The sequence below is a fragment of the Mobula birostris genome, chromosome 12 (assembly GCF_030028105.1).
Source record: "Mobula birostris isolate sMobBir1 chromosome 12, sMobBir1.hap1, whole genome shotgun sequence".
Lineage (NCBI taxonomy): Eukaryota > Metazoa > Chordata > Chondrichthyes > Myliobatiformes > Myliobatidae > Mobula > Mobula birostris.
In genome coordinates, this window is record NC_092381.1 from 1,817,040 (window position 1) to 1,836,953 (window position 19,914).

The 19,914-nt window shown below is 47.8% G+C and overlaps 1 protein-coding gene across 1 annotated transcript in view; it reads right to left on the reverse strand.

The window, feature by feature from the left end:
- The window catches only part of ntng1a (netrin g1a), a 346,601-nt gene that overhangs the window by 251,104 nt on the left and 75,583 nt on the right, over positions 1-19,914 (reverse strand). The window contains exon 2 of the mRNA XM_072274567.1: positions 12,496-13,139. Within this exon, the coding sequence (XP_072130668.1) occupies positions 12,496-13,139 (644 nt within the window). The remainder of the gene's footprint in view (positions 1-12,495; positions 13,140-19,914) is intronic.

Sequence of the window (19,914 nt, forward strand, 5' to 3'; positions counted from 1 at the left end):
CTCTGAAACACATCACCTCACATCCCTGGGTGTCTCTGAAACTGTCCATCACCCCACATCCCTGTGTGGCTTTGAAACCCACCATCACCCCACATCCCTGTGTGTCTCTGAAAACCATCACCCCACAGCGCTGTGTGTCTCAGAAACCCACCATCACTCCACATCCCTGTTTGTCTCGGAAAGTTACACCCCACATCCCTGTGTTTCTCTGAATCTCACCATCACAACACATCCCTGAGTGTCTCTGAAACCCTCCATCACCACACATCCCTGTGTGTCTCTGAAACCCACCATCACCCCACATCCCTGTGTGCCTCTGAAACCCAGCATCAGCCCGCATCCGTGTCTCTGAAACCCACCATCTCCCCACACCGCTGTGTGTCTCTGAAAGTCTCCATCACCCCACCTCCCCGTGTGTCTCTGAAACCCATCACCCAACATCCCTGTGTGTCTCTGAATCTCACCATCACCCCACATCCCTGAGTGTCTCTGAAACCCTCCATCTCCCCACATCCCTGTTTGTCTCTCAAACCTTCCATTACTCCACATCCCTGTGTGCCTCTGAAACCCACCACCCCACATCCCTGTGTGTCTCTGAAACCCACCATCACCCCACATCCCTGTGTGCCTCTGAAACCCAGCATCAGCCCGCATCCCTGTGTCTCTGAAACCCACCATCTCCCCACACCCCTGTGTGTCTCTGAAAGTCTCCATCACCCCACCTCCCTGTGTGTCTCTGAAACCCATCACCCAACATCCCTGTGTGTCTCTGAATCTCACCATCACCCCACATCCCTGAGTGTCCCTGAAGCCCTCCATCTCCCCACATCCCTGTTTGTCTCTGAAACCTTCCATTACTCCACATCCCTGTGTGCCTCTGAAACCCACCACCCCACATCCCTGTGTGTCTCTGAAACCCACTATCACCCCACATCCCTGTGTGTCTCTGAAACAGTACAACACCCCACATCCCTGTCTGTCTCGAAAAATTGTCCATCACCCCACATCCCTGTGTGTCTCTGAAACCCACCATCACCTCACATCCCTGTGTGTCTCTGAAACTGTCAAACACAACACATCTCTTTCTGTCTCGAAAAACTGTCCATCACCCCACATCCCTGTGTGTCTCTGAAGCCCACCATCACCAAACATCCGAGTGTCTCTGAAACCCATCACCCACATCCCTGTGTGTCTCTGAAACCCACCATCACCGCACATCCCTGTATGTCTCTGAAACCCATCACCCCACAGCCCTGTATGTCTCTAAAACCCACCATCACCCCACATCCCTGTGAGTCTCTGAAACCCACCATTACCCCACATCCCTCTGTTTCTCTGAAACCCACCATCACCCAACATCGCTGTGTCTCTGAAATCCACCATCACCCCACATCCCAGTGTGTCATTGAAACTCTCCATTACCCCACATCAATGTGTGTCTCTGAAACCCATCAGTCCCCATCCCTGTGTGTCTCTGAAACCCACAATTACCACACATCCATGTGTGTCTCTGAAACCCAACATCACCCTACATCACTGTGTGTCTCTGAAAACCACCATTACCCCACATCCCTGTGTGTCTCTGAAACCCATCACCCCACTACCCTGTGTGTCTCTGAAACGCATCACTCCACATCCCTGTGTGTCTCTGCAACCCATCACACCACATCCCTGTGTGTCTCTGAAACCACCACCCCACATCCCTGTGTGTCTCTGAAACCGAACATCACCCCACATCCCAGTTTATTTCTGAAACCCTCCATCACAACATCCCTGTGTGTCTCTCAAACCCATCACCCAACATCCCTGTGTGCCTCTGAAACGCTCCATCACCCCACATCCCTGTGTGTCTCTCAAACCCATCACCCAATATCCCTGTGTGTCTCTGAAACCGAACATCACCCCACATCCCAGTGCATTTCTGAAACCCTCCATCACAACATCACTGTGTGTCTCTCAAACCCATCACCCAACATCCCCGTGTGCCTCTGAAACCCTCCATCACCCCACATCCCTGAGTGTCTCTGAAACCCATCACTTTAAATTCCTGTGAGTCTCTGAAACTCACCATCACCCCACATCCCTGTGCATCTCTGACACCCACCATCACCCCACATCCCGGTGTCTCTCTGAAACCCACCATCACCACACATCCCGGTGTGTCTTTGAAACCCATCATACCACATCCCTGGGTGTCTCTGAAACCCATCACTTTACATTCCTGTGAGTCTCTGAAACCCACCATCACCCCAAATCCCTGTGTGTATCTGAAACTCTCCATCAACCCACATCCCTGCTTGTCTCTGAAACACACCATCACCCCACATCCCGGTGTCTCTCTGAAACCCACCATCACCACACATCCCGGTGTGTCTCTGAAACCCATCATACCACATCCCTGGGTGTCTGTGAAACCCATCACTTTACATTCCTGTGAGTCTCTGAAACCCACCATCACCCCACATCCCTGTGTGTATCTGAAACTGTCCATCAACCCACATCCCTGCTTGTCTCTGAAACACACCATCACCCCACATCCCGGTGTCTCTCTGAAACCCACCATCACCACACATCCCGGTGTGTCTCTGAAACCCATCATACCACATCCCTGGGTGGCTGTGAAACCCATCACTTTACATTCCTGTGAGTCTCTGAAACCCACCATCACCCCACATCCCTGTGTGTATCTGAAACTGTCCATCAACCCACATCCCTGCTTGTCTCTGAAACACACCATCACCCCACATCCCTGTGAGTCTCTGAACCTCACCATCACCCCACATCCCTGTGAGTCTCTGAAACCCACCAACAACCCATATCCCTGTGTGTCTCTGGAACCCACCATCACCCCACGTCCCCGTGTGTCTCTGAAACTGTCCATCACACCACATCCCTGGGTGTCTCTGAATCCCAACATCACCCCACGTCCCTGTGCGTCTCTGAAACCCACCATCACCCCACATCTCTGTGTGTCTCTGAAACCGACCATCACCCCATATCCCTGTGTGTCTCTGGAACCCACCATCACCCCACGTCCCCGTGTGTCTCTGAAACTGTCCATCTCCCCACATCCCTGTTTGTCTCTGAAAACTTCCATTACTCCACATCCCTGTGTGTCTCTGAAACCCACCATCAACCCACATCCCTGTGTGTCTCTGAAACTATCCATCACCCCACATCCCTGTGTGTCTCTAAAACCCACCATCACACCACATCCCTGTGTGTCTCTGAAACCCACCATCACCCCACATCCCTGTGTGGCTCTGAAACCCATCACTTTACATTCCTGTGAGTCTCTGAAACCCACCATCACCCCACATCCCTGTGTGGCTCTGAAACCCATCACTTTACATTCCTGTGAGTCTCTGAAACCCACCATCACCCCACATCCCTGTGTCTCTCTGAAAATCACCATCGCCCCACATCCCTGAGGGTCTCGGAAACCCACCCTCCCTCATCCCTGTGTGTCTCTGAAACCCACCATCACCCCACAACCCTGGGTGTCCCTGAAAACCATCACCCCACAGCACTGTGTGCCTCTGAAACCCCACATCACCCCACATCCCTGTGTGTCTCTGAAACTCTCCATCACCCCACATCCCTGTGTGTCTCTGAAACCCAACATCACCCCACATCCCTGTGTGTCTCTGAATCCCAACATCACCCCACATCCCTGTGCGTATCTGAAACCCAACATCACCCCACATCCCTGTGTGTCTCTGAAACTCTCCATCACCCCACATCCCTGTGTGTCTCTGAAACTGTCCATCAACCCGCATCCCTGTGTCTCTCTGAAACCCACCATCACCCCACATCCCTGGGTGTCTCTGAAACCCATCACTTTACATTCCTGTGAGTGTATGAAACCCACCATCACCCCACATCCCTGTGTGTATCTGAAACGCTCCATCACCCCACATCCCTGTGTGCCTCTCAAACACATCACCTCACATCCCTGGGTGTCTCTAAAACTGTCCATCACCCCACATCCCTGCGTGGCTTTGAAACCCACCATCACCCCACATCCCTGTGTGTCCATGCAACCCATCACCCTACATCCCTGTGTGCCTCTGAAACCCACCATCACCCCACATCCCTGTGTGTCTCTGAAACCCACCATCACCCCACATCCCTGTGTGTCCATGAAACCCATCACCCCACATTCCTGTGAGTCTCTGAAACCCACCATCGCCCCACATCCCTGTGTGTCTCTGAAACTCACCATCACCCCACATCCCTGTGCGTCTCTGAAAATCTCCAACACTCCACATCCCTGAGTGTCTCAGAAACCCACCATCACCCCACATCCCTGTGTGTCCATGCAACCCATCACCCCACATCCCTGTATGCCTCTGAAACCCACCATCACCCCACATCCCTGTGTGTCTCTGAAACTCACCATCACCCCACATCCCTGTGCGTCTCTGAAAATCTCCAACACCCTACATCCCTGAGTGTCTCAGAAACCCACCATCACCCCACATCCCTGTGTGTCCATGCAACCCATCACCCCACATCCCTGTGTATCTCTGAAACCCACCATCACCCCACATCCCTGTGTGTCTCTGAAACCCTCCATCACCCCACATCCCTGTGTGTCCATGAAACCCATCACCCCACATCCCTGAGTGTCTCAGAAACCCACCATCACCCCACATCCCAGTGTGTCCATGCAACCCATCACCCCACATCCCTGTGTGCCTCTGAAACCCACCATCACCCCACATCCCTGTGTGTCTCTGAAACCCACCATCACCCCACACCCCTGTGTGTCCATGAAACCCATCACCCCACATCCCTGTGTGCCTCTGAACGCACCATCACCCCAATTCCCTGTGTGTCTCTGAAACCCATCATCCCACATCCCTGTGTGTCTCTGAAACCCTCCATCACCCCACATCCCTGTGTCTCTGAAACCCATCACTTTACATTCCTGTGAATCTCTGAAACCCACCATCGCCCCACATCCCTGTGTGTCTCTGAAACTCACCATCACCCCACATCCCTGTGCGTCTCTGAAAATCTCCAACACCCCACATCCCTGAGTGTCTCAGAAACCCACCATCACCCCATATCCCTGTGTGTCCATGAAACCCATCACCCCACATCCCTGTGTGTCTCTAAAACCCTCCATTACTCCACATCCCTGTATGTCTCTGAAACCCACCACCCCACATCCCTGTGTGTCTCTGAAACCCACCATCACCCCACATCCTTGTGTGTCTCTGAAACTGTCCATCACTCTACCTTCCTGTGTGTCACTGAAACCCACCATCACCCCATATCACTGTGTGTCTCTGAAACCCACCACGCTTCATCCCTGTGTGTCTCTGAAACTCACCATCACCCCATATCGCTGTGTGTCTCTGAAACCCACCATCACCCCACATTCCTGTGTCCATGAAACCCATCACCCCACATCCCTGTGTGCCTCTGAAACGCACCATCACCCCAATTCCCTGTGTGTCTCTGAAACCCATCATCCCACATCCCTGTGTGTCTCTGAAACCCTCCATTTCCCCACATCCGTGTGTGTCTCTGAAACCCATCACTTTACATTTCTGTGAGTCTCTGAAACCCACCATCACCCCACATCCCTGTGTGTCTCTGAAACTCACCATCACCCCACATCCCTGAGTGTCTCTGAAATCCACCATCTCCCCACATCCCTGTGCATCTCTGAAACGCATCACCCCACATCCCTGTGTGTCTCTGAAACCCACCATCACCCCACATCCGTGTGTGTCTCTGAAACCCACAACCACCACCACAGTCAGTGCGTTCCTTGAACCCAAAATTTTGTGTGAAAAATGCTTGCTATGTCCATCTCTTTTGAAATCCTCTGGCATGAGATATTTCAACCGTGGGGATAATGATGCTGTCTGTTACTCTCTCTGTGCTTCCTATATTCTCATAAACCTCTATCAGATCTTCCTTCAGCCTCTGATGTTCCAGCGTAAAGTCCAGCCTCTCGTTATAGCAGAAGCCCTTTAATCCAGGCAGTATGCTGTTCAGCCGATTCTGTGCCCTCTCCAAAGTCTTCATATCTGTCCTGTAATGGGATGATTAGAACTGTATGCAATACTCCAGACTATTTCCTGACTCTTGTACCTGCCTCGCCTGACAATTCCAAGCCACATGCCACGTACTTTCTTCACTACAGCTACCTTGAGGGATTTACGGATTTGTACTCTAATACCCCCCTTCGCAGGAAGAGCTCTGCCATTAACTTGTGTCCTATCCACTTACATTTGACCTCCCAAATTGTAACACCTCACACTTGTCATCTGCCATTTCTCTGCCCATATCTGCAACTATTCAGTACTGTGCAAAAATTTTGGCATCCGAGCTATATACGTATATGTGCTTAAGACTTTTGCACAGTACATTATGAATCTCTGTATCCTTTCGAAATATCTCCACTATACATAATACCAGCAATCATTGTGTCATCCCACAGATACATGTGTCAATTGTGGTCGTTGAAAGACCTGACAAACAGCTGCTTTTGTAGGGTAAGGTAATGGGTGGCAATATCACAACCAGCCACATTGAGTTGAGGTTCACTCTGACATGATGACGTAATGATCTGTGTTTGTAGGACAATAAAGTAATTGCTACAGTTTCCCTTCAATGTAAAATAGCTTTGCTGCTTTATATACGAAAACCTACATTGATGAGCCTGATGGTCCAGGGTGATTCCAGAGTTACTGAAGGTAGCAGCATCGCGGAGTAGTTCCACGGCAGCAAGAGTGGCGAGTCTGTTTGCATGGTAGCTTGTCTTCAAGGTGCCAGATTCTGAGATGTTTCTGATTGCGTCCATAATATCCTGAAGTGGGAAGGAGAACAGCCAGAGGTCGTGGTACATATTAGTACCAACGAATAGGTAGGAAAAGGGAGGAGGTCCTGAAAGCAGACTACAGGGAGTTAGGAAGGAAGTTGAGAAGCAGGACCACAGAGGTAGTAATCTCGGGATTGCTGCCTGTACCATGTGACAATAAGTATAGGAATAGAATGAGATGGAGGATAAATGTGTGGCTGAGAGATTGGAGCAGGGAGCAGAGATTCAGATATCTGGATCATTGGGACCTCTTCTGGGGCAGGTGTGACCTGTACAAAAAGAACAGGTTGTACTTGAGTCTGAGAGGGGACCGCTATCCTGGCAGGGAGATTTGCTAATACTATTGGGGAGAGTTTAAATTAGAATTGCTGCGGGGTGGGAATCGAACTGAAGTGACAAACGAAGAGGCAGTTGGCTCACAAATAGAGAAAGCATGGAGGCGGTGCAAAACGGAGGACAGGCAGTGATAGAGGAGGGAAGCGCTCAGATCGACGGTTTGAGATGTGTCTATTTTAATGCAAGGAGTATTATGAACAAAGCAGATGTGCTTAGAGAATAGATCAGTACTTGGAGCTATGATGTTGTGGCCATTACAGAGACTTGGATGGCTCAGGGGCAGGAAAGGTTACTTCGAGTGCCAGGCTTTAGATGCTTCAGAAAGGGCAGAGAGAGGGGCAAAAGAGGTGGGGGTGTGGCACTGTTGATCAGACATAGTGTCACGGCTGCAGAAAAGGAGGAAGTCATGGAGGGATTGTCTACGGAGTCTCTGTGAATGGAATTAGGAACAGAAAGGAGTCAGTAACTCTCATCATTATCAGCATCATCATCAGGTGCCATACCCAATTTGAGCTTTGACTGCCATGGCCCACACACTCCTGTTTTGGGTCAAGTGGATCTATTCAATAACTCTACTGGGTACTTTTTTATAGACCTCTCAATAGTAACAGGGACATCTAGGAGCAGATAGGGAGACAGATTTTGGAAACGTGTAATAGTAATAGACTTGTTGTGGTGAGAGATTTTAATTTCCCAAATATTGATTGGCATCTTCCTAGATGAGAGGTTTAGATGGGGTGGAGTTTATTAGGTGTGTTCAGGAAGGTTTCTTGACACAATATGCAGATAAGCCTACAAGAGGAGAGACTGTACTTGATTTGGTTTTGGGAAATGAACCTGGTCAGGTGTCAGGTCTCTCAGTAGGAGAGCATTTTGGAGATAGTGATCACAATTCTATCTCCTTTACCATAGCATTGGAGAGGGATAGGAACAGACAAGTTATGAAAGTGTTTAATTGGAGTAAGGGGAAGTATGAGGCTATCAGGCAGGAACTTGGAAGCATAAATTTGAAACTGATGCTCTCAGGGAAATCTACGGAAGTAATGTGGCAAATGTCCAGGGGATATTTGCCATTTCTTTGCCCATTCTCCTAATCCGTCTAGGTCCATCTGTAGCCTCTCTACTTTTTCAAAACTATCTGCCCTCTACCTATCTTCCTATTGTCTGCAAACTTTGCAACAAAGCAATCAATTCTATCATTCAGATCATTGACGTGTAACATAAAAAGAATTGGTCCCAACACAGACCCTGGAACACCACTAGTCACCAGCAGCCAGCCAGAAAAAGCTCCCTTTATCCCCACTCTTTGGCTCCTGCCAATCAGGCACTGTTTTATTCATGCTAGTATCTTTCCTGTAACACCATGGGCTCGTAGCTTGATAAGCAGCGTCATGTGTGGGGCCTTGTCAAAGGCCTTCTGAAAATCCAAGTACACAACATCAACTAATTCTCCTTTGTCTATGCTGCTTGTTATTTCTTCAAAGAATTCCAACAGATTTGTCAGACAAGATTTTTCATTGAGGAAATCATGCTGACTACAGCCTATTTTATCATGTACCTCCAAGTACCCTGAGACCTCATCTTTAATAATTGACTCCAACATCTTCCCAATCACTGAGGTCAAACAAACTGGCCTATAGTTTCCTTGCTTCTGCCTTTATCCCTTCTTGAAGAGTGGAGTGACATTTGCAATTCTCCAGTCTTCCAGAATCTAGTGATTCTTGGAAGATCATTACTAATGCCTCCACAATCTCTTCAGCCACTTCTTTCAGAAACCTGGGGTGTACACCATCTGGTCCAGGCAACTTCAGTTTCCCCAGAACCTTCTCCCTAGTAATGGTAACTTCACACATTTCATGCCATCTGACACCTGGAACTTCCACCATATTGCTAGTGTCTTCCACAGCGAAGGCCGATGCAAAATACTTATTCAGTTCATCCGCTATTTCATTGTCCCCCATTACTACCTCTCCAGCATTGTTTTCTTGTGGTCCGATATCCACTCTCTCCTCTCTTTTACACTTTATGTATCTGAAGAAACCTTTGGTATCCTTTCTGATATTATTAGCTAGCTTACTTTCTCATTCCATCTTTACCTTCTTAATGACTTTTTTTAGTTGCCTTCTGTTGGCTTTTAAAAGCCTCCCACTAATTTCCCTCTAATTTTTGCTCTATTATATAGAATCATAGAAAATAGGTGCAGGAGTAGGCCATTCGGCCCTTCGAGCCTGCACCGCCATTCAGTATGATCATGGCTGATCATCCAACTCAGAACCCTGTACCAGCCTTCCCTCCATACCCCCTGATCCCTTTAGCCACAAGGGCCATATCTAACTCCCTCTTAAATATAGCCAATGAACTGGCCTCAACTGTTTCCTGTGGCAGAGAATTCCACAGATTCACCACTCTCTGTGTGAAGAAGTTTTTCCTAATCTCGGTCCTAAAAGGCCTCCCCTTTATCCTCAAACTGTGACCCCTCATTCTGGACTTCCCTCTCTTTGCCTTTATGTTGGCTTTGACTTCTCTTGTTAGCCATGGTTATGTCATCTTCCCTTTATAATACTTCTTCCTCTTTGAAATGTATATATCCTGTGCCTTAGGAAATGCTTCCAGAAATTCCAGCCATTACTGCTCTACCATCATCCCTGCCAGTGCTCTTTTCCCATCAATTCTGGCCAACTCCTCTCATGCCTCTTAATTCTCTTTACTCCATTGTAATACTGATACATCTGATTTTACCTTCTCAAATTTCAGGGTGAATATGATCATATTATGATTACTTTCCCCTGATTCTTTTACCTCAAATTCTCTAATAAAATTCAGTTGATTGCTCAACATCAAGTCAAGAATTGTCTTTCCTCTAGTGGGCTCAACCACAAGCTGAACTAAAGAATCATCTCTAGGCACTCCAAAAATTCTCTCTTCTGTAATCATGTTGTAATCCAGCACCAGCTGTAATGCTGCTGTGACACTGTAATTTCCTTTCGGATCAATGAAGTATCTATCTATCTATACTGAAGTCCCTCATGATTTTTGTGACATTGCCTTTTTGGCATGCATTTTCCATCTCCCATTGTAATTTGTAGGGCACATCCTCACTACTGTATACAAGTCCTATCAGGTACTTTTTTCCCCTTGCAGTTCCTTAGCTCTATCCACAATGATTCAAGACCTTCCCACCCTATGTAATTTCTTTCTAATAATTTGATTTCATTTTTAGCAAAAGAAGCAATGCCACCCCCTCTGACTCCCTGTCTGTCCTTTTGATAGAATGTGTAGCCTTGAACATTAAGCATCCAGCTATAATCTTTCAGCAATGATTCAGTGATACCTACAACATCATACCTGCCAATCTGTAACTGTGCTGCAAGTCCATTTAACTTATTCCATATAGTGCCCTAATCCAAATACAACACCTTCAGTCCTGTATTCACCCTTTTTGATTTTGTTGTACCATGCTCAACCTTTTGATTCCTAACCAACATCTTACCAACATCTGCCTCCACAACCTCTCTACTAACTATCTGGTTCCCAACCCCCTGCAACTCTGTTTAAACCCCACTGTGCAGCATTAATAAACCTGTCCACTGGGTTATTTTTTCCCCTCCCGCTCAGGTGCAAACTGTCCTTTCCTTACAGATCCCATCTTCCCTGGAAAAGAGCCCAATGGTCAAAAAATCTCACGCCCTCCCTCCTACACCAACTCCTTAACCACGTATTAAATTGTATAATCTTCCTAGTTCTGGCCTCACTAACATGTGGCACAGGTAGCAATCCTGAGATCACAGCCCTGGAGGACCTGCCCTTTAACATAGTACTTAACTCCCTGAGCTCCTTATGCAGAACCTTGTCACTCGTCCTACCTGTGTCATTGGTAGCTATGTGGACACGACTTCTGGCTGAGGATTCCGTCCGAGATATCCTGGACGCTGGCACCTGGCAGGCAACACACCATCCGGGAGTCTCATTCTTGCCCACGGAGCCTCCTGTCTGTTCCTCTGAACATGATGTATCTCCTCTTCCCCATTCCCTTCTTAGTCATAAAGGCAGATTCAGTGACTTGCCTCGGTTAGGTCACCTGCCCCCCCCCAACCGACAGTATCCAAAGTGATGTACCTATTGTTGCTTGCTGCCTCTTACGTGCAGGAGGGAGGGGAACTGGGGGGTACTTTGGGGTTCCAACATTTAACTGTCATTCATTCTTTGGGGCACCCTCTGTTTTTGGATGGTTGCAAAGAAAAGGCATTTCAGGATGTATATTGTATACATTTCTCTGATGTTAAATTGTACCTTTGAAACCTGTTGTTGAGGGAGATGGCCACAGGGGTAATCTGCACTGGCTCCTTAATCCCCTTCCTGTCACCCAGTTTCCTGTGTCCTGTACCTTGGATGTAACTATCTCGTTATATGTCCTATCTATCACCCCTCAGACTCCTGAATGATCCAGAGTTCACCCAGTTTCAGCTCCATCTCCTTAACGTGGTTTGTTAGAAGTTGCAGTTGGACATACCTCATAGTTGTAGTCATCAGGGACATTGGAGATCTCCCTGCCTTCCCACATCCCACATTGCGCTATCCTGCCTAACAGCTCTCCTGTCCTAGCTGAACATATAAAGAAGACAAGGAAAAAAAAGTTCTTCTTTTCCTTGCTTTCTCTGAGTAAAGCCTCTCTTCGTTGAAGAATTGAAGAGCTAAAGCCTTAAGATCACAAATGTTGCCCTGACACCATCCTGAAATTTTGTCCTGACCAAGTACACCAGATGTTTCCTGACCATGTCCCAGATGTTTCCTGACCGTGTCTCAGATGTTTCCTGACCATGTCCCAGATGTTTCCTGACCCTGTGACTCAGATGTTTCCTGACTCTGTGTCCCAGACGTTTCCTGACCCTGTGGCCCAGATGTTTCCTGACCGTGTCCCAGATGTTTCCTGACCCCCGTGTCCCAGATATTTCCTGTGTCCCAGACATTTCCTGAACCTGTGTCCCAGATGTTTCCTGACCTGTCTCAGATGTTTCTTGACCCTGTGTCCCAGATGTTTCCTGACTGTGACCCAGATGTTTCCTGAACCTGTGCCATAGATCCCATGCTCCAGATGTTTCTCTGATCCTATGCTCCAGATATTTCCCTGATCCTGCTTCCCAGGCATTTCCTGATCCATGTTCCAGCTGTTTTGTTGCTCCTGTGCCCCAATTTTTCCTCATCCTGTTCCCCAGATGTTTCCCTGACCCATGCCTGATATGACTTCCTGACCTTGTTTTCCAGATGTTTCTGTGACGTGTGACTGAGCTGTGAGTGTTGCAAAGGCAAACTGCTCTCACCGGCCGCGGATGTCTAGGTTGGAGATTGCGTAGAAGTACTTGGAGAGTCTCTGCTGGTCCACACTGGTGGCCCCAGTGGCGGGCCTCAGCAGCCTGAGCCGCAGGTCCGTCAGCGTGAAGAAGTCCCTGAGCTCCTTGGTGGTATCAAGCTGACCGTAGAGTGAGGCCATATCCCGCAGTCGGGGGCCTCCAAACAGTGCAAATCGCTCCTGTATCTCAAAGCGCACCATCTTGTCCAATTTCCACACGTAGCCCCTAGAATACTCCTCAGTGCAGATTATGTCTAACACGGAGGCCGACTTCAGCTCCTTTGCCCTCCGCGGCTCCATCCCAAAGGAATTGAGGCAATCAGCTGCATAGAACTGGTAGGGCTGCCACGTCCGCCCATGGTCCAGGGACTTCTCAAGGACCATCTGCTCCGGCCGGCCCGACTCGAAGGTGATGATGATGTCCTCGGTCAGCTCAATACTCTTGCCCCAGGACAGGGTGATGTTGACCAGCAGTGGTTTGGGGAAACTCTTCCAGGAGACACTCTGCCAAAAGGTGTTGGGGATGCGGCCCTCATCATCCAGCATCAGCTCAGGTGGGTGTGCCAGCTCAGGGGTATTAGCGTCACATTCGTTATAACACATGTACGGATTCTCCTGAAAATTGAGAGGACAGAGGGTCAGACACAGGGACAGGCGCCCATCACACACCTCCTGGGGTCAGGCACTGGGTGACATTCCCAATGCACCAACCCATCACACACTCCCTGGGTCAGGCACAGAGTGAAACTCCCTCCACATTGTCCCATCACACACTCCCTGGGTCAGGCACTGGGTGACATTCCCAATGCACCAGCCCATCACACACTCCCTGGGTCAGGCACTGGGTGACATTCCCAATGCACCAGCCCATCACACACTCCCTGGGTCAGGCACTGGGTGACATTCCCAATGCACCAGCCCATCACACACTCCCTGGGTCAGGCACTGGGTGACATTCCCAATGCACCAGTCCATCACACGCTCCCTGGGTCAGGCACAGAGTGAAACTCCCTCCACATTGTCCCATCACACATTCCTGAGATCAGACACAGACTGAATGTCCCTCCACACCACCTCATCACACACTTCCGGGGTCAGGCACAGAGTGAATCTCCCTCCACACCAGCCCATCACACACTTCCGGTTCAGGCACAGAGTGAAACTCCCTCCGTATTGTCCCATCACACATTCCTGGGATCAGACACAGAGTGAAACTCCCTGCACACCATCCCATCAAGCACTCCTGGGGCCAGACAGATTGAAGTTCCATCCACACCATCCCATCACACACTCCTAGGGTTAGCCACAGAATGATATTCCCTCCACACCATCACAATAAATACTTCTAGTCAAACAGAGAGTGAAATTCCCAGGATCAGAGAGAGAGGGCTCCCTCGACACTGTCCCATCACACATTCCCGGGGTAAGGTACAGAGTGAAATTCACTCTGCACCACCCCATCACACACTCCCGGGGTCAGGCACAGTAAAGTTCCTTCACGCTGTCCCATCACACCCTCCTGAGGTCAGGTACTGAGTGAAATTCAGGAATACGCACACACTAATTTTTTCAGGGATACATGTTGATAAGCCTCTCTGTGCTCCACTGGCCCACACTCTGTTTGTTAGCTGGATAACTCCATCACTGGAGTGTTAACATAGAAAACATAGAAAACATTCAGCACAATACAGGACCTTCGGCCCACAAAGTTGTGGCGAACATGTCCCTACCTTAGAAATTACTAGGCTTACCCATAGCCCTCTATTTTTCTAAGCTCCATGTACCTATCCAGAAGTCTCTTAAAAGACCCTATCGTATCTGCCTCCAGCTCCGTCGCCGGCAGCCCATTCCACACACTCACCACTCTCTGAGTAAAAAACTTACCCCTGACATCTCCTCTGTACCTACTCCACAGCACATTAAACCTGTGTCCTCTTGTGGCAACCATTTCAGCCCTGGGAAAAAAGCCTCTGACTGTCCACTCGATCAGTGCCTCCCATCATCTTATACACCTCTATCAGGTCACCTCTCATCCTCCGTCACTCCAAGGAGAAAAGGCCGAGTTCACTCAACCTATTCTCAGAAGGCATGCTCTCCAAACCAGGCAATATCCTTGTAAATATCCTCTGCACCCTTTCTATGGCTTCCACGTCCTTCCTGTAGTGAGGCGACCAGAATTGAGCACAGTACTCCAAGTGGGGTCTGACCAGGGTCCTATATAGTTGCAACATTACCTCTCGGCTCCTAAATTCAATTCCACAATTGATGAAGGCCAATACACCGTACGCTTTTGTGCGTGTTGAAGAATGATGTTTGGTGTCTCACTATAAATAGTTGTACATCTCTGAAACATTCAGTGACAGCATTTGTGAAACCGCAGAGAGTTGGGAAACGAGGGACAGAAGTTGCCTCCTTCTTTCTGAGAGCAGAGGCTGGTTCCCGCCCCTGTCTTTGTACCATTGGCTGGTAAAATAATTCCTCATCAACAAAAGGTTTAGGAGCAGGGGAGGCCAATCAGTCCCTTGATCTGCTCTGCTATCACCATCACATGACCAATCTGCATGTTCCCTGCACTATCCCAATATTCCTTGATTAAAGTCAGCAACTTTAAGTACCTTGGTGTTACCATTTCAGAGGATCTGTCCTGGGCCCAGCACGTAAATGCAATTATGAAGAAACCACAGCAGTGCCTCTGCTTCCTTAGGGGTTTGCAAAGATTTGGCATGGCATCTAAAACTTTGACAAACTTTTATAGATGTGTAATGCAGAGTATATTGACTAGCTGCATCATAGCCTGGCATGGAAACACCAATACCCTTGAATGTAAAATCCTACAAAGAACATAGAACATAGAATAGTACAGCACAGTACAGGCCCTTCGGGCCACAATGTTGTGCCAGCCCTCAAATCCTGCCTCCCATATAAGCCCCCACCTTAAATTCCTCCATCACTATTCAAAGAGCAATGGATATGGCCCAGTCCATCCTGGGTAAAGCCTTCCCCACCAATAAGCACATCTACATGGAGCATTGTTGCAGGAAAGCAACGTCCATCATCAAGGACCTCACCACCCCGGCCAGGCTCTCTTCTCAGTGCTGCCATCAGGAAGAAGGTACAGGAGCCTCAGGACTCTCAACACCAGGTTCAGGAACAATTATTACCCCTCAACTATCAGGCTCTTGAAACAAAGGGGATAACTTCACTCAACCTCATTTGCATCAACACGGACAAGTTCCCACAACCTGAGAACTCACTTTCAGGACTCCTCATCCCATGTTCTCGATATTCATTGCTGATTTATTCGTCACAGCTTGCTGTCGTTTGCACATTGGATGAGTGGACAGTTGGTGGAGTCTTTCATCAATTCTACTATGCTTATTATTCTATTATGGATCTACTGACCATAAGGAAATGAATCTCAGGATTGTATATGGTGACATATATGTACTTTGATAATAAATTTACTTTGAACTTTGATTCTAGATCCAACAGTCCTGATCTGATTGAAAGTGACTGAAACTCCACAGTTACAGGACAGGGAATTCCAGATATTCATCCATCCCCTCCCATTTCCCCTCAACCACCTAGGGCAAAACTGTCTCCTGCCCGCAGTTCAAAGTGTCTGATTACTCACTGAGTCTGATCTCTTGCTCCATAACTGGCCCTTCACTCTGGTATGGCGCTGGATGACCAGTGTGGGACAAGTGAGTGACGAGGAAAGATGAAAAGCAAATGACAGAAGGAAACACTGAGTGTCCTGGCTCCTCTGGGAAAGTGGTGTCTCCAGGAAGTTACTGGTGGGATGGATAAAATCAGTGGGTGTGGTGAAAGATGGGGAGGGGGATATCTGGGTTGAAGGAGGATTCATGAGGGCACAGTTGTTCCTGCACCAACAGCTGGGTGAGGTTTCCCACTCCATACTAGAAAATATCTGCAAAATCCTAGGATGCATCTGTGACATCCCTGGAAACATCTGCACCATCTGGTCCCAAGAAACATCTGCACCATTTTGTTTGGGAATGTCTGCACTGTCCCATCCCAGGATCATCTGCACTATTTCTGGAACATTTGTACCATCTCATTTTGAGATCATGTGCACTACCCATCCCAAGAACTGTCTGACTGTGTGTCCAGACCCAGGCAGAGCAGGAAGTCCTCCAGTGTCAAGGTCATGACCACTGACATCGCACACAGATGGAATCAGGCCCTTCATACCAATTCATCATTGCTGACCAAGGAGCCATTCCATGCTAGTCTCATTTGCCGACATCCTTCTAAAGCTGACACCTAATACAGCAAGGGGATGGGACCCAGCATGATAGAGCTAAGGATGAGTCAGCAGATGATGGATGATGGATGTAACATGATATAAGGAAGGACAAACCAATGGTTGGGTACAAATGCAGACGGAGCAAAGAGTGAAATTGTACCACGGCAGCAAAATTCAAAAGGGTGAAGAAGCAGAACCGAAGGTGCTGTATTTAAATGTGAGATTGGTCAGGATGACATTGTGGGCATCACTGAGTGGTGGCTGAAAGGCGGCCATAGCTGAGAGCTTAACATCAAAGGATATACTTTGTATTAGAAGATCAGGCAGGAAGACACAGGCAGTGGTGTGGCTCTGTTGGTAAGAGACGGAATTACATCTTTAGAAAGAGGGGACATAGGGTCAGAGAATGTTGAAGCTTTGTGTGGGGTTAAAAATCTGCAAGGGTAAAAAGACCATTGTAGGAATCATATACAGGCCTCCAAACAGTAGCCACAGTGTAGGGTTGAGATTGCAAAGGGAGCTGGAAAAGGCATGTAAGAAGGGTAATGACACAATCGTAATGGGGAAAAATATGCAAGGGGATTGGGAAAATTAGGTTGGTATTGATCGCAAGAGAGGGAATTTGTTAAATGCTTACGAGATGGTTTTTTAGAGCAGCTTGTGCCTACTAGGGGAAAGGCTATCTTAGATTGGATGTTGTCTAATAACCCAGATATTATGAGGGAGCTTAACATAAAAGAAGGCGGTGATCATAACATGATCAGATTCATACTGCAGTTTGAGTGGGAGAAACACAAGTCACATGTATCAGTATTGCAAAGGAATAAAGAGAATTGCAGAGGCATGAGAGATGAGCTTGCCCAGGTGGATTGGAGGCGGATACTGGTGGGGATGACGACAGAACAAACGTGGCTGAAGTTTCTGGGAATAGTACACAAGGATAGATATGTCCCACAGAAGAAGCTCTCAAATGGCAGGGGTAGGCAACCGTGGCTGACAAGGGAAGTTAAGGGCAGCATAAAGGCCAAGGAAAGGGCATATAAGGTAACAAAAGTGAGTGGAAAGTTGGATGATTAGGAAGCTTTTGAAATCCAACAAAAGGCAACTAAAAAGGCTGTAAGAAGGATAAAGATGAAATATGGGGACAAACTAGACAATAATATAAAGCAGGATACCAAAGGTTTTTTCAGTTCTCTGAAGAGTAAAAGGAAGGTGAGAGTTGACATTAGACCACTGGAAAATAATGCTGGTGAGGCAGTGATGGGGGACAAGGGAATGGCAGATGAACTTAATGAACAAATTGCATCTGTCTTCACTGTGGAAGACATTAGCAGTGAGCCAGAGGTCGGTGAGTGTCGGGGAGCAGGAGTGAGTGCCATTGCTATTACAATGGAAAAAGTGCACGGCAAACTCAAAGGTCTTAAGGTGGAAAAGTCACCTGGGCCCGATGGACTACACCCCAGAGTCCTGAGAGAGGTTGCTGAAGAGATAACAGGTGCATTGGTCATGAGTTTTCAAGAATCACTTGATTCTGGCATGGTCCTAGAGGACTGGAAAATTGCAAATGTCACGTCACTCTTTAAGAAGTGAGGAAGACAAAAGAAAGGAAATTATAGGCTAATTAGCTTAACCTCAGTGGTTAGAGAGTTGTTGAAGTCTATTATTAAGGATGAGGTTTCGGGGTACTTGGAGAATAATGATAAAATAAGTCAAAGTCAACATGGCTTCTGTATAGGGAAATCTTGTCTGAAAAACCTGTTAGAGTTCTTTGAGGAAGTAACAAGCACAGTGGACAAAGGAGAGGCAGTGGATGTTGTTTACTTGGATTTTCAGAAGGCATTTGAAAATCACAGGTGTCACACGTGAGGCTGCTTAACAAGATAAAATCCTATGGTGTTGCAGGAAAGACACTAGAGTGTTGTCAACAGTCTTGGGCCCCATATCTCAGAAAGGATGTGTTGTCATTGGAGAGAGTCCAGAGGAGGTTCACGAGGATGATTCTGGGAATGAAGGGGCTAACATATGAAGAGAGTTTGGCAGGTTTGGGCCTGTACTCACTGGAATTTAGAAAAATGTTGGGGATCTCATTGAAATGTAACGAATGTTGAAAGGACCAGATAATGTGGATGTGGAGAGGACGTTTTCTATGGTGAGGGTATCCTGAACTAGAGGGCACAGGCTCAGAATTGAGGGGTGACCTTTCAGGACAGAGATAAAGAGTAATTTTTTTAGTCAGAGATTAGTAAATCTATGGAATGCTCTGCCACAGAGTGCGGTGAAGGCCAAGTCCATTGGTATACTTAAGGTGGATGTTGATTGTATCCTGATTGACACTAGAAGACACTAAAATACTGAGCACAGTGCAGGCCCTTCGGCCCTCGATGTTGTGACAACCCATATAAGACCATAAGACAAAGGAACAGAAGCCGGCCATTTGGCCCATCGAGTCTGCTCTGCCATTTTATCATGAGCTGATCCATTCTCCCATTTAGTCCCACTCCCCCACCTTCTCACCATAACCTTTGATGCCCTGGCTACTCAGATACCTAACAATCTCTGCCTTAAATACACCCAATGACTTGGCTTCCACTGCCGCCCGTAGCAACAAATTCCATAGATTCACCACCTTCTGGCTAAGAAAATTTCTTTGCATCTCTGTTCTGAATGAGTGTCCTTCAATCCTTAAATCAGGCCCTCTCGTACTAGACTCCTCCATCATGGGAAACAACTTTGCACTTTCACTCTGTCCATGCCTTGCAACATTCAAAATGTTTCTATGAGGTCTCCCCTCATTCTTCTAAACTCCAAGGAATACAGTCCAAGAGCAGACAACATTTCTCATATGTTAACCCTCTCATTCCCGGAATCATTCTAGTGAATCTTCTCTGCACCCTCTCCAACGTCAGCACTTCCTTTCTTAAATAAGGAGACCAAAACTGCCCACAGTACTCCAAGTGAGGTCTCACCAGCACCTTATAGAGCCTCAACATCACATCCCTGCTCCTATACTCTATTCCTCTAGAAATGAATGCCAACATTGCATTCGCTTTCTTCACTACCGACTCAACCTGGAGGTTAACCTTAAGGGTATCCTGTACGAGGACTCCCAAGTCCCGTTGC